Source organism: Dromaius novaehollandiae, chromosome 3, assembly GCF_036370855.1.
Source record: "Dromaius novaehollandiae isolate bDroNov1 chromosome 3, bDroNov1.hap1, whole genome shotgun sequence".
NCBI classification, from domain to species: Eukaryota; Metazoa; Chordata; class Aves; order Casuariiformes; family Dromaiidae; genus Dromaius; species Dromaius novaehollandiae.
This window is the reverse complement of record NC_088100.1, coordinates 102,419,614-102,435,818: the sequence shown is the minus strand read 5'-3', so window position 1 is coordinate 102,435,818 and position 16,205 is coordinate 102,419,614. Positions and strand designations below refer to the sequence as shown.

At 38.3% G+C, this 16,205-nt stretch overlaps 1 protein-coding gene across 7 annotated transcripts in view; it reads right to left on the bottom strand.

Moving 5' to 3' along the window:
* HHAT (hedgehog acyltransferase) overlaps positions 1 to 16,205 on the bottom strand; it is a 192,876-nt gene that overhangs the window by 165,090 nt on the left and 11,581 nt on the right. For 6 of the 7 annotated variants that reach the window (XM_064509633.1, XM_064509628.1, XM_064509630.1 and 3 more), the window contains 3 exons: positions 11,387 to 11,500; positions 5,118 to 5,312; positions 1,051 to 1,263 (listed from right to left, as the gene is read on the bottom strand). In XM_064509633.1, coding sequence (XP_064365703.1) covers positions 1,051 to 1,263; positions 5,118 to 5,312; positions 11,387 to 11,500 — 522 coding nt within the window. The remainder of the gene's footprint in view (positions 1 to 1,050; positions 1,264 to 5,117; positions 5,313 to 11,386; positions 11,501 to 16,205) is intronic. The other variant, XM_064509635.1, reaches the window with a different exon arrangement.

Genomic DNA, 16,205 nt, shown 5'->3' with positions numbered 1-16,205 from the left:
TCTTCTTATGGAGGTAAGTAAAACAAAAATCCAGTCCAGTAGCTATATACTAAAATTGCGAATAATCTAGGAAGGTAGTGACATGGTTTGTTGGTTCCTTGGTTGAATGGATGGATCTGTGTCAGATAAAAATAAACTGAGAAGTAGAATTTTAGTTTCTAATGTGGGATTCCTTGAAGTATTCTCAAATTACAATTGATGTGCTTAGAACTAACCTGTCTTGATGTTCCTATAACATTATTCGATATTATCAAAATTAGGTGGAAGATACAGTTTTAGGCAACCAAAAAATTCTTATTTTCTAAAGACCACCTAGAAACGGAAAACCTCTAAATAAATAGGAAGAAAGAAAAAATTATACAGAATCAGTTATAGAAACTTCTACTGAAGTCACCAAATGCATGAAAACTCCTTTTCTTTATCTTTTTCAGAGTACCTAGTTGACTAAAAAACAGATATTTACTTCAGAAGGAAATAGAGATTAGGGTCTTACAGAAAATATGAATGTGATAGCCTTCAGGAACTTTTTCTTTTGTCTCTTTCTACTCTCTCTCTAACCTTAGAGTCTAATCAACCTTTCTCTGCCCAAACACTAGACATAAAGGCCTATTTTGACATTTCTCTTTAATCAACCAAATAAATACTCAAAGTTAATTATCAGCCTTATATGAATTCAATATTACTCTACAGCTGATATATAAACATGGACACATAAGACTGGCTTCCAAGTACAGCCTTCCCTTTCTCATGCAACATACTTCAGGATGTGCCAAGAAAAGGAAAATGAATATATAGAAGGAAAACGAGATGACAAAATTGTCTTGTCTATCTAAAATTTTCTCCTGAGTAATGTTAAGATCTCTCAAATCATGTTAAAAAAAAAAAAAAAAGTCTATCCTTCGATTCACTTCTAATGCACTACAGGTTCCATGTATAGGTTTGGCAGCTGAAAAGGTATTACCATTTCCTCAAACAGTTCTTAGTCAAATTTTAGTCCAGCACAGATGCACTGAAAAATCAGTATCTTCGTGATCTTAAAAATACTGTTACCTGCTTACTAAACTCATCGAAGTTCATAAGGGGTCCATTGTGGAACATAGGGTAATAAAACATGTATGCCAGCATCCACAGGAATGAATGGGATGATTTCTGGGTAGATCCATGCCAACAATATTCTAAGCTGAAACTAGTATAGAAGAGGCAACGAACAGACATGGTGAACAGAAGCAGATAATACTCATTTTCAGTGTCATACCATTTTCTCTGTAAGACAAAACAAAAACAGATCATGATGTGCAATGCTGTGTCTTAAATACGGTAGGATTGTGGTATCAATCAAGATCCTAACTTTAATGGTCACCAGCAGCAGCAGAAGGCAACTAATGCTAAAGATTTGAATGAGTGTCTCTTGAAAGACTATCACCAACTAACATATGCAGAATAAGCATTGGCTGTTGACAGAGAAAGGGCCTCCAGAGCTGCTGCAACAGGCATAAAAAATAACAGCGTAATTTCAAAAATGTGTCCTGTTTCACACTTTTTCAGTCATATCCAGAATGACTATGAAATCAGGAACGCTTTACTTGGAGCAATATCAGTATTCTCCTCAGTTTTTGTCCAGCAATGCAATGTCCAAAATGGCTGGCAGAGCTGGTGACAGCCAAGGAGCTGCCAGGAGTAAACCCAAAGCTGCAATTCAGATCTGAAAAGAATTAGCCACTAGTTAGAAAGCCCAAGGCAGGAAAGATTTGACTGATCGCTTGTCATGTGTGATACCCTGTCACACATGCTTTCACCAAAAACATATCATAAAAAAAACAGCAAACTGAGTTTGGCTGATTAAATTTGTATTGCAGTAGACTTGAGAGACCCTTTCCATCTCTCAGCAAGACAGAAACCTGTCTATACAACATGAAAAGGCCCCCTAGCTCTCCCTCCTGCCAAAAAAAAAATATATATATTATATATATATATATATATATATCAGAATGACAAGCCATATCACATATTCCCCATTTTTTCTTAGTCCAAATAAATCCAACAAAGACATTTCCTTACAACTGAATAACATTTTCTCTAAAATCTATATTGCCCAGAAAAAAGGATTAGAGAGTAAGAACAGCAAAAATGAGTTTACACAAATCAGTTCTGGGTAGACAATTCTTGTTTGGTATAAATCAAAATGTTAGAGAAGGTGTCTTCATTTCCATGCAGAAACCTGCACTCACAAATAAGATACTGTCAGGCTTGACTAAGCAACTTCTAGATATGAACCCAAAAATCAAGCACTTTAAATTGGTATGATTACATCCCTAATGAAGTAGAAATACATTTAGTAGAGCATTAGTAAACTGTTTATCACACCCTATCTCCACTGAATAACACTTAAACACTAAGGCACATAATTTCATCTCAATGCACTGATCAGCATGATTGAGAATAACGTCCACTGCTCCTCATGAATTACAATTAAATGTCATGAGACTAAACCACATTGCAAGAAACATTAAAAACTGATCTGAAAAGCCAAACCCAAACAGAGCAGGGGGGAGGGGTAGCTGGGTTTTCATATTCAAAACATAGTAGGCACTCCAAAAGGAAGAAGAAAAAACAAAAAACAAAACCCCCCAAATCTATGGGTTTCTCAGATGATTAATTAGGTGGATGGTATATTACAGCTCTGTTCTAAATGGACAGAATAAAAGAAAGGATTAGGCATGGGTGCCTCAGTACCAAAAGAAAGCTAATACATTTAAACAAATTTTGAACACAAAGGAAGTTCTAGGGGGCCTTCAAATAGCAACTCATGAATAGAAAATTAAATATCAAAATGGAGCAAATTCCATCATACAGAAGTAGCTGGACAATAACACTAACAAGAATTCATATTTTATGATAAGGGCATGGATCTGAGCAAACACAACAAAAATCAGGTGAAAATGCTTGGTAAATATTTGGAAGAATTTCAGTAGTAGCTATCAGCATTTGGAAGATGGGACAGCAGAAACTACTTTTGACCTGTGCCAACATCATCGTATACTCACCACAGAAATGTCAAACACCTGGAAATCAAAGATATACTGAAGAAATAGATCCAAAACAGACATTTCTGAAGATCAAGGCACCACAGCTATTTTTAGAAATCTTAGAATATTTTTAGAAAAACTAAAAATTCTGTTCAGATATTCGATGCTTTCGCCCATTTTCAGTAAACCAGATTTACAAGAATGAGAGCAAGACTCAAGTTTTGTTTTCATTTTCCTTTGCCAGTCTCACAGCAGCATGCTAACATATGTTTGAGCTTTGAAACTGTATTCAGGACCACCATTATAATCTACTTACTCACTTTTTTGAGAACCTCTCTTAATCTGGGTAGATAGTGCAGGGTTTATATTCCTGTACAATTTAGACTGTGTTTTTTCACATCACAGGTTACAATTCTATGACTAATCACATACTTGCACAACATAAAATCAACAAAATTATAAACATTATCAGTGACTGGACACTTTTATAATGTAGCATCAGACCTCTTTGATAGTATCTTCAGGCAAATTTCACATTACACAGTATAGTGAAATTTTACTGAAAACTTCTACTATGGACAGAGGTTTAGCTCCAATGATTTGCACTTATATTGTAGATCACATACTGTTTTGTTGCTTTACAGTTTTCCTAAGTCTTCATGTGCTTTATTAGCTGTATATTTGCAGTTTGCTTCCTACTAGATCCTCCAGTTTGGGAAGCACAGTTCCTCCACTGTGCTTCCCAAACAGCAGACTACACATAATACGAAAGCTGTCTTAGCTTCCCTTCACCAAACAAGAAAAAGAAGCTATTAGTAGCAGACAAGTGGTATTCCAGTACATAAACAGCAGAATGAACGATTCACATTAGAGTCAGTGGATCTTTTCCTGAACGCATTAAAGTCAATGTGAAGATACCCACTCATCCAAGAGCCACTATACATGGCTCCACAGTCAGGACAAACACAAAATGAAGAAATGGAAAAGGGTGGCATGGAGGGAAAAAAAGCTATAAAAAAACTATTACTATAGGACAAAATGGGAGGCAAAGGAAAACAGCAGAGGAACTCAAAAGTGATAGACAGAATGGAGATCAATTGAAGGAACAGGAGATGAAGTAGATAGCATGCTGGTGGATCTCCTGTTGAGTTTTGCCATTTAACTGTTTCTTACACAATGAAAGACTGCTACACTACCCTCCAGAGAACCATTCTGTTCTTTGGAGGTAATTAAGAATATGAATTCAGCTATTTCTTATGTTCTTATGTTCTGTTACAGAGCCTTCTGACAAGAAGTGACTCTAGAAGGCTGTATCTTCCCTACAGTATCTTCCCTACAGTAGCTCCTTGCAACCTCCTCTTTCCCCTACTTTTACCTTAAGTTTCTGGGACCAAAAAAAACCAAAAACAAATACTCCAGGTTTTAATGCTAAAGAAGTGACTGTGCCCTCCCATCAAAATGCTGTAGACATTTCTCAGACAACAGATTGCCAGTTTCACTCATCAACTCATTTGCTGTTTTAGAACCCTGCAGGATAAACAGTATCAAAACAGAACAGGACAAAAGAGAACACAGGCAATAACAAATGCAAGCAGAGCTACAGAAGGTAGTTTTAATTAGATGTAGTCAAGGTTTTAAAAGCAGAAGACACAGCAGGCTAGCATGTACTATGAATTCAATCTAACTTAATCATGTCATCTATTATCTGAAAGACTACAGAAGTAACTAAAAAGGATGTCCTCTGTCTTCTCAGTCACCTCAACCATGTGCCTCTGCAGAGAAATAACAAGTGTTACGAATTTGGTTGCATACCATTTTAGCGAGCTATCTTTCAATTCTTAACATCTTGAGAAACAACTGAATCCATAGGACGGAGACCACTAGAGGGAGAGCTCACCAAGCAATAACATACCCACATTTCTAATTTTAGAATCTCTGCCAAGGCTCACTGCAGCTAAACATTCAAAGTTTTTCTGAGCCAACCTCTGCTTAACTGAAGCAATAGCAGTTTTGCAAAAAGATAGCTACGATAATGACAAAAAAATGACATAAATAAGTTCTTCTACACTTAATTCAAACTACTGAACTTACCTTTGCTTCTTCTACAGCTGGTATGCGTAAAGTGGATAACAGGATAAGAGAGCACATCCATGTCAGGATGGGTATCTTAAACTGAGCCACCGCAAACGAAGTAATTGCATGTAGCAAAATCACTGCCAAGCCCTTGATTCCTAACAGAAACCAGCAGGCGACCATTCCATATACCATCAGACACCAAGGTTTATACTGCAATATAAGAAGAAAGAATTATCAACTTTTACTTCAATTATTCCAAACATTAAAAAACACACTTAATATCCAGACTCTTCTACATAAGCTTTACAGGAATAAAAGACACAATTAAAAAGTCTAAAAGCAGCTGTGAAATTACAGAAAGAAATAACTCTATCCATAAAGAGATATCAGAAGGGATTTCTTAATGACCTCAGCGCTAGGTGTGAATTATACGGACTCCCTGAAGCTCTTGGGTTAGGATTCCAGTTCCTCCTTTCATTCTCTGAACTAGGAAAGTTTATTTTTGTGAAGTTTTGTGATAGCCTTTCAGAGGACACCACAAAATTGGATCACTGTCAGTTTGGCTCAGATATTATCAGTTGATAAGCACTGTTTAACTTGAATAAGGTGCCTTTTCCAGCACTCCTGATCAATTTGCCTCTCTCTCTCTCTCTCTCTTGCAGGGCACGACATCCAACCATCATGGCCTTTTCTATGCACTAGTATGTGCCTTAGCAGGAACAGAGTGGAGGACAGCTTCTTCAAGACCAGAGTAGGGCTGCTTTTTTTCACATCAACAAGAGGACAGCACTGAAGGGAGATGCATTCTAACAGAAACTACTCCAACAGAACTTGAAACCATATTTGGATCAAACCAAACACCAGAACAGCAGTTTCAATGTTTCCTTCTTACTATACAACAAAACCCAGTAAGAAAAGGCATTGCTTGGAGCTTTCCATTTTCTTACTACATCTGGTCTCCCCCCTCCCTCCTTCAAATAAAAGCATTGTGCTACCTCATGGAATAAGGAACAAACATAATAAACTATACAGGTCTAAAAGGAATTTCAAGGCCAAATGAAGAATAAGACAGAGTCTTGAATATCATGCCTTTCACCTTGATTATCATTCAGACAGGTATTCTCACCACAGATCTTGTTAAGTTCCTTCATGCATATTCTTAAACCATCACAGCTATGAAAATACTACTGTTGCCAGATAGAAATGTTGTACAGGTCTCATAGATCATAAATAAAAAAAAAATATGTATTTTTTAAATCTTACAACATGCCACAGGATTTATACTTGCTTTCTATGATCTCCAAAAGAACTCCAGAATCTCCAAGGTAAGGACAAAAGCACACACAATAAACATCCAGGCTAAGAACATTATCCTTGCAGTGTTCTACATTTATCTATAGTTCATTGGCTGTGGATGTCTCTCACACTCTCCTATTTTTGAAATGTTGAAAATAAAGCCAACATGATGCTAAGAAGAAACAATCAATGCAATTCCAACTGTGCAATTCCAACTTTGATTTTTACATAATTCAGGATTACTTGAAATCATAACCAGACAAGGTGCATATGCTTACCTCATTGCACATTATAATTCTATATTCGAAAGACAAAAGTAGAGAATCATACTGAAAATCATTTTAGTACAGTAAGAGCAGAGATCCATTCATCAAATTTGTGAGACTGATGCTCATCTAATTCATTCAAATTGATTCTTCTGTGAACATTAAACCCAAATACAATTATCCTGCTCATTAATACTCTGATCACTTTAACGAAACCCGAGGATTTCATATTTTTGTCACATTCTTATTCCAGAGAATTTCAAGAATGTCAGTCTCCTTCTCTGTGCAAGGATGTAAAAGCTAGGCAAACATGCCTTATAGAAGTCCAGTGAATTACTCATGGCTAAGTATGGGCTTAAGAATTAAAAGTGATAAAATGGGATTCTGAGGCAGCACTTGTGTCTAAATTACAATTCTTCAAGGCTTTCTACACAAGGCAGTTCTGAAGAATTCATTGCAGAAGACTCTCTTACTTGACATTATATAGCTAGAACTTAGGAAGTTTCAAACATCCTAGGTAACTAGCACATACTGAGTTTCAAACATCCTAGGTAACTAGCACGTGTGCTCCTAGGGGGCATCCAAGTGGCGTGCTAAAGTTTGACATCTAAAATTAAGTTGTATGGAGGCATCTATGCATTACTAATCAAAGCATTCTTTATTGTAGTTAAGGTATGACTTCTTTCCTATTCTATGTAAATAGCACTATTAAAACAACTCTCTCTTGACTCTGCAAGCTACACACCACAATACTCCTGCAAGAGAGCTCCACAAACAACATGCTGAATAGTTAGGGCAACCAAAGGAAGCAGAACTTCAAGACTGGTTGATAGGTAGAGATAAAAACAGCACCCCAGTGACCTGTTCTGCTGGAAGGCTGAGTTGGGCTGGATATGTAGCTGGATCCTAGTACAGCCTTGGGGTCTGAAGATATAGACCGCCGCCCCCCCCCCCCCAATCTCACTTTCATGCAGACCCAAGCATTGAGGGTGCTTAAACTAAGCAGCTCTTGCACTTAAACAGCCCCGCCATCAGAAGAGGCCTGAAAACCTACCCTAAACTGCTTATGAGCTACCAAGAGCCAAACACCAGCCCTTCCATGCTACAGTCACAGAATCTCAGGGATTTATTTGGCACATAACAATCTTCTCAAAGAACTACAAGGGACTACACACTGCATAGGCTTATGTAAATATTCTCTTTATCAGGAACAGCCGCTGTTCCAGCCCCAGAACTCTTGGGATCTAGATAAAGTATGTCCTAAATTCTGGGTGGTAATTCCAAGAGCCAACAGAAAGTCTCAACACAGGCTCTACAGAAAGCTATTTGTGTGAGAAAAATGATTATACACAATTGCACTACGTAGAGTAAAATTGTCAAGGCCATAATTTCAAATGCTTCTGGACAAAATGAATCTCCAGCAAGACACATGAGGACATTTGTTCTGGAATGTTATTAGCAGCTAATATGTTCAAGACTTTTCAACCGGCTCTGAAATATGCTATATGGTCCAGCGTCAGAGACAAGCCATAGCCCATTTTGCCACAACAAAATTTGTGACACCTGTTTTGTCCTAATAATGATTACTACTATATATCTTGCATTTTACCTGTCCTTTTCAAAACGGATCTCATTGATTTATGACATCCTTTCTTCTTTTTATCTACAAGAATCAGTACTTTTAATTGTGTTTTCCATGCTTAAAAGTCATTTAAATTCTGAGACTGAGCTAGCAATAGTAGTAGTAATAATAATAATGATATTATGGATATTATTATGGAAAGATCTCCTCAGGGACTTCCAGTATATATTCCATGAACCATAGCTCCCAGTCACATCTCCATTTCAACTGAGCCAGTCTATTTAGGGACTTCAGGTGTTTTATTAAATTCTCAACTGAAAATACAGAAACTAGTATCAAACCTTCTACACCACCTCCAAAGAATAAATGTTTAGTATGCTTTTAAGTAAGGTAGCACACTAAAAACTTAAACTTCCGTTTAAAAACAGAACTGGCCAATCAATGAAACTGACCAGCAACATCACTAAAAATATTTATTCTGTTCTGAGATGTAAAATGAATTAACTTCAGACTCAAATTCTATATACTTTCAGTTACCTCTCTCTCCCCTACTATCAATCAAGAATATGATTTAGGACAGGGGATGCCACATGTTTAAAACTTACTGGTGGAATTATAAGCACCTGGAACAGTGTCCAGTGGGATATATCAGGCAATCATTTTAATAGGTGGAGGGGCCAGCCTGACTGCTACTTGTCTGGGCTTTTTTTTTTTGGCGGGGGAGGGGGGGAAGATGGGGATGGGAGGGGACTGCAACCCAAGCAGTTTGAACAGTTAAAAAAAAAGCAGCAGTGGAAAACAAGCTGTTCTGCTCACGATGGAAAATGTTGACAGTTTGTTTTTCAGCCAATTCAGGGATCCCTCTGATGACCTGAAATTTGGTAGGGGAATGATCTTAGCTGTAGCTATATATACAAGTTGGGTGCCAACTGGCAAAGATATTAACTAGCTTTTAAAAACTGTAGTTCACATTTCTTAAAGATTTCATTCATCTTGACTGTGCCTCAGGCTGTAAGCTGCAACCCCTAGCTCCTGCAGATCACTCTGAATCTCTGTCTAGGTACCTCTGTGAGAGTAAAGATGACTCTGGTAAGAGTGCTGGCTATGCAGTCATCCAAACCATGCCTAGGCACATCTGGGAGAGTGCCCTCTGACATACACCAAAACCATGCCAGGAATTGTACTAGCAGTTAAACAAAATGAATGGGCACATACCAGGGCTTGAGAACAGGCCCTAGCCCTGTTTAACCATATAACTAACGACCCTCTTACTGAGACAAAACAGCACTGAAATGAGATGTATGCTTCAAATGCAAAGATAAGGGAAACAGACTGGGACAAGGAGCTGAGGAAGGGGCGAACAGCTGTGTAGAGTTGAAGTGAGCAAGTGTGGCAGGTAGGGAGTTCTGGGGCAAACAGGCTGCCGTGAGAACCCTGACCGACTAGTCTGTAATGGAGACTAGAAGTTGGATGAAAAGCAAAGTTAGAAAGGAGGCAAGGCAGCATGAACAAAAAGGAGAGGCAGCATCCACAGTTGAGACAAGTGAGAAGAGTATACCCTAGAGAATACAATTTTCCAAAACTGGAATATAACCCAAAGCATCTGCCTCACACTGTTCCCTTGCTGTCAGCAAATGCATGGGAATCTCAGTTGCAGAGTATCACAACTTCCACTGCTAGTCCACTCAGAGGATGAAAACCTACTGTTACTTATGTGGCAGAAATCTGTGCAGCAAATCCAACCGTTCCAACTCTATGACCAACCCACATGGATGCCAATATGATGCCATAGGATGCAGTGTGTCTAACATGTTTAGCCATTTGCTAAAATATTTCTGACATTATATATACAAGAGTATAAACATTGTAAAGGTTCAAGTCTCAAAAGTTAGCTTTATTTAAGGCATTTTAACACATGCAATGTTTATTCACCTCCTTCAATACATGCAATGTGTATTCACCTCCTTCAACTACATGATGACCCACAGTGCTTTCACAGGACTCCTGCCCTATCCATTGCATGAGCTAGCTCTGTTCTGTAAAAGAATCACAGTGGCAGGGTAAAGAAGTCTGCCCTTTGTCAAACTCATCCATCATTTCTTGCAATAGCCAAAACTGGACTGTGACCAAAGCCAGAACTCACTCTGTGATCTCACTTTTGTGCAGTTAAATACAGCCCTGTAGAAAATGATTTCTTTTCTTCCCCAAGCCATAGAGTTCCCCTCCAATAGTGGGCTGGTCCTTTAAATCAAACTTTTCACAGATGGTCATTAAATGAATATTCCTCACTTTCTGGGAGCCTGGCTTGAGACTTATTTGCAGAATTGCTGACAATCCCATTTCCAGCATCAGACAGTGGGAGCTGTATTTGGACAGATAAAGTGCTAAGCACCATCAAAGAAATCTGAAAAACTGCTCCTTAAACATCTGGATATCTAAAACGAGCAGACATTTAACACCTTAATTTTACTGAACTCTTTGAAATGGGGATAATGCTAATTTCTAGCTATATCTTGCAAAATATGTGAAAATGGTAAACTGTTTTGTGAAGTATTCAGATACCACAGGTCAATGGAAATGAAAAGTCCTCTCAGTAGAGTTAGTCAGAAACAGGGCACTTCCATTAGCTTGAAAATTCCAGTATTATAGTACATATCTCTCTGCACTTCACCAGTGCCCTCAAAACCAAAATACTTTCATTACTTGTTGTGTATTGATAGCACATACAGAGGAAAAAGCTACACAACTTAAAGGAAATTGTTCTTTAGGTTTTCCAGGCAAAGAAATGCTACTTTGTCATGAACTGCATAATCATGTTATTTTTCAAATAAATCATCACATCAAAAATCATCATTTCAAAATCTTGAAAGAGAATAATTACATCCTTTTAATGTATACAAGTCAAACAATATTTTTAGTATTTCACAGCAAAATGTAATTTTTAAATATAAAGTGTCCAACTGTAGACCTAATGCAACCAACCAATCTCCTCACTTTGCACATCATCACAAATCAATTTAAATAATGCATTCCACAGAACTTGATTTTCATCAGTTTGTAGTCTAAATGCTTGGTTTTCAGTTTCCACAGCTAATTAAAACAAATGAAAACTCCCTGCTGCAAAATAAATGTATACGTACCTTTTCCATAAGGAGTCGGGACATTTGTGATACCAGTAGATGACCAATCAGAAGCCACAGTATATGTTCCCTTCCCCATTCTATCCAGTAACTCCACTCGAAATCCAGGGCATCCTAGGGCATCAAGTGAATTGGTACATATAAGTGTCTAACCATAAAAACATATTCTTAAAAGACAATGAAGTGTCTTAATAAAATACTAGATCCTTTATCCAATACCACAGAACACAGTATGTAAGGAATTTATTGCTTAAGCAGTCGAGTCTGATTATTCAGTGATGAGCTTCAAGAACTCCATTTTGACTTCAAATTATTTAAAATTCATAGAAATATCTTTAGATGGTGTCATGTTTCATAAACCTAAAACCAGAGCCAGTGAACACACAAAGAAGGAATAAGATTCCCACTTCTGTGTGCTTCCCATTCAAACATATACTTGTTTTTGTTCAGTCATAACATTTCTTTAGGAGGCCTCTAGGAACAGTATGTATTCTGAATCATGTTCATTAGGATTCACATTCGTAACAGCTGAACAGCACGGGACTGAAGCATACAAAGCGTGTTTGAAACAGGGACAGTGTTTTATACAAGCACATGCACTTCAGTCTTTGTTCCACCCTCAACAAGCTCATTAGTCAAACAGAGCTGGACAGAGGAAAGAAGTAGTTTCCAAGTGGAGTGCTTCATGTCGAGGAAAAGGGAAAACAAAAGGAATTGCAGCTGCACCTGAACTACTCCCGGGATTATCCAGTTATGCACTTCTGTTATTTCAAGAGCCACATAACAGTGTTACCTTAATTCAGGTCAATTATCCTGGCACTCCTTCAGCATTTAACTTCACAAAAATGGACTAATCAAAATTTACATACATTACCAAAAGTTTCCAAAACTACATATATTACCTTGGCTCCTAGCCCGAGATCTCTGATCACAACCAAATAACTTCTTTTCGAAAAAGAAACAAAGTTCGTACTCGGAACATGCCCTTTCCACACAACCTGTTACCCTGAGCAGAGAGTAGAGCACAACTACACGTTTAAAAGTTCATTCAAGAATAATCTAAAGGAAAATAAAAAAAGAAAATCCTTCTCTACCTAGGCCAGTGAATTACATGCAAATTGTTCCACATATTAGGAAGAAAAGGTTTTATGACAAACTGCTGAACTAGGCAACAAACTGCTACAGGAATCATATGAAAGACAGCAACATATCAGAGCAAGGGTTATCACAGACACTGCAAGTTGTCACAACACACATGTATCAGGAGAAATATCCAACTACGTCCAGAATCAAAATACTCAAATCCAACAAAAAAAAGAAAAGAGAAAAAGAAAACCAAGGAAAAAATACAATTGGAATACAATTGCAACAATGCTGTCATTCTTTAAGACCACTGATATGTTAGCATAGGACTGAAATGACGATTTGACCCCAAATGCCTAGAAAGTGCACATCAGTGCACTTCCATCTGCACAGACTTTCAGGCTCTGTCCATCTGGTACTCTGACAGCCATTCTGAGACGCCACCTGCAACCTCCTCAAATTTCAGAACAAGTGAGTTTAGCAGAAAGACAACCTCCAGCTGTCCATTCAACTTCCAGTGAACATCCAGACTGAGTTCCTCCTCAGAGAAAGAATCATTTCAAACAGCTCAATTCTTTCCGGCAGAAGGTAACCTTGCCAGAAATCTTCCCACTTGCTTGAATTCTGTCTGAATTTTCTCATTGCCTTAGCAGTCAAAATATTATCACTTTTTTTCATCACTGTTAGAAAACTGATAGAACAATCCCTGCTGGGCTGTGCTGAGATCTGGCTACACAAAGGGAAAAAGTAAAAATCTACTTCCCACAGTTCAATTGGGATCAGAACCACACAATTCACTGGCTAGTGCCTGTCCCTAGCACTCAAAACAAGTTTTCCTTTCACTGTAGCCAGCCGCGACTCAAGCCCAAGCTTGCTCCACACTGGTGAAATTAGCACCTTCAGGGAGCTCTCCTCTGTGTAGTGGAACTTCAAGAAGTCACAAATGTCTGTTCACACACACAACTCAAGCAAAAAAGTCAAAGACACTTAAGCGTGTGGTTTACCTCATAGTTTCACTGAACTGACAGAATAGACATTTAAGCACATCGGTAAGTTATTGCGAGGGGGAAAGAACTGGTATTGTCTCTTCTGTTGTTTAGAAGGCATCTTCCACGTGAAACTGAAGACAGAAAAATAATTTAAGATAATGAAAACTATGACTGCAAAGCTACACAAGCATCACACCACTGTCAACTTGGCTCCACAATCATATTTCCCTCTTGTGTACAACTGTTCTTGCAGACTAACAGTTTTAATATGACGAATCCTTCTGATCCCTCTCCTATCTCCACCTGGTACTGGCACTCACCACAGCAAATTAGTCTGATTTTACTGTTGCCTGACTACTCAAATCCAACAAATTCAAATCTCTGTTTGCATTGACACTGTATCTCATCCTTATAAAATATATTTTCCTTCTAATCCTAGGCTTTTTTCCCTTGAAAAACAAAAATATTTTTGAACTATTCTTCATTCATGATATAATGTAAGCAGGAATTATTCTTTTTCCCATTTCTCTGAGCCTTTTAAGGAAAAAAAAAAATATTTCCATGCACTGTAAAGTTCAGATTGAGTTATCAACTGCCTTATTCTATTTCTGAGAGCTTATAAGAAAAACGAATTTATACATCACAATTTATTACTGCAGCTGTATGAAAATGGCAATTATCAATACTAATTCAGCAACTATGGACAGAATTGCCTTTCTTCTGTTGTACTGAGCCACACACAACACAGCTGGTAAGGAATCCCAAACAGGAGAAGGAGAAAAAGCCATGATATCAGGTACAGGAGGTCATGAAGAGAAAAATACCTCAGACTTATTAGTTCCTGGGTACTAACCACAAATATTTGGAATTTATTTTCCTGTAGTTTCTCTACAGTCAGAGGAATCAAGAATTTACCTCTTCAACAAATATCAGAAAAAGGACATACAATAGGATTTCTTCACAGCTTACTTTACCTGTATATTGAGAGATCAAGTTGTCATAAAGTCTTGGCCTAACACAGTTTATGTAAACTTTTATTCACTGCTGAAAACACAGGAAAAAGGCAGCATTCTTAGTAGGCACTGTCCCAAAACACTGCAAGTACCTACGTTGACCCTGATACACAGAAGGAAAACAAAAATACCTACTGATAAAAGGGACAATAAAAACAAATCTCTCGCTCCCCTCTTCGTATCTGGATATACGTGATAGAAGCCAAATCTTGAATACTGAATTCCTACCAGATGACATTCACAAACATTCACACTCCAGGACACTAAACTCAAGACATGTGCCAATAGAAAGAGCTACACAAAATGACTGTGCCTTCTGTATGCCAGCAGAGAACCATCTCCCTTTCGCAGGCAGCATGTTCCTCCACTCCGTAACGCAACTACAGGCACAGAACAGTGTGGAGTTAAAACTGATCACATCTGCTTTTTAGTCTCTTAGGAGAGTTATTGGCTACTGGCTCTTTCATCAGAGGCCAGCTGGTGTCACTTTATGCCTCTTCCCTGACTGCAGCTGTGCTGACTCACATTCACTAAGGGCTGGAGCAAGGCCTACAGATCCAGCATCTTACTGGTTGTTGTAGTTGTTTCTCACTGTTAGCTTATTCTTTCAAGCAACTCTACTACTTGCTACATACAAAAAAAGAGAGTAGCGCATTAGGAACTGCTGTAGCCGCAGCGTAGAGGACCTGTGGCATCTCTGCATTGAGAAACTCATGCATTTGTCTGAGTTGCTTCCAAAAAGCTCTCCTGTTCCTGTTCCAAGAAGCATGACTGTATAATAAATTCCTACCCAATTAAAAGAACAGGCTACCCAGTGGTTTCAGTGCTACAGGTAGAAGAGCAATGGGACACAGAGCAGAACATGAGTACAAGAAACTGTAAAGCGAGCTAAACAGAGCATACACCTGCTCCATCAACATATAGAGATAACATTACCAGGGACACAGTTGCAGAGCAGTATGAAAATGTTCCTGCTGTCAACTGAGACAGAGACGGCAGATGATTCAGACCCTGAGTCCATTCCATAGCACACCAGCTTTTATCCAGTCTTGTGACAGGGTCCTATATATTCCACTTCTTTTGATGGAACAGGCGTCTAGTTCACTGGATGAATCTATTAATCTATTACTAGAATGAATGATAGATGAATCTATTAATCTATTACTAGAAAGTGTTTTACACTCATCGTAACATTACTATGAGTGCAATTAAGTGCTAGGCACCTTTAATATTTGCCTGAGCATTTAATTTTTTTGAAATCTATTTAAAAAGGAATAAAACTGAAACATGCCCTGAGCAGGAGGTAAGCCCGTGAGCCATGCACTCCTCATGGTAGCTTTTGGCAAGATTTCAGAGAAAGGCTACAGATGTTCAACAGTAGCCTAGTAGCATGAGTGCCAAGGAAACCCTGTCTGGTGTAAGTACAGGTAGATCATGTGTAGTTGTACTGATTCACCAGCCAAACCTGGGTAACATGAAGGGATATGGAGTAGCAGTCACGATTTCTATAGGCAGAAGAAATGGATAGTAATAGACCCTGTCTCAGGTCAAAAAAGGTAAGACAGAAACAAAACACCGACTTTCACTGCTCGGCTTTAACTGTCCTCCTGACTTCTCAGATTTCCCTTCCTTGATAAAGACATCTGCAACACAATCTCTTTAGAGACAACAATGCCACAACTGCCAATGCTTGAATGCCCTCCATTGGATGCCGTGCCAAAATACAGCACTTCC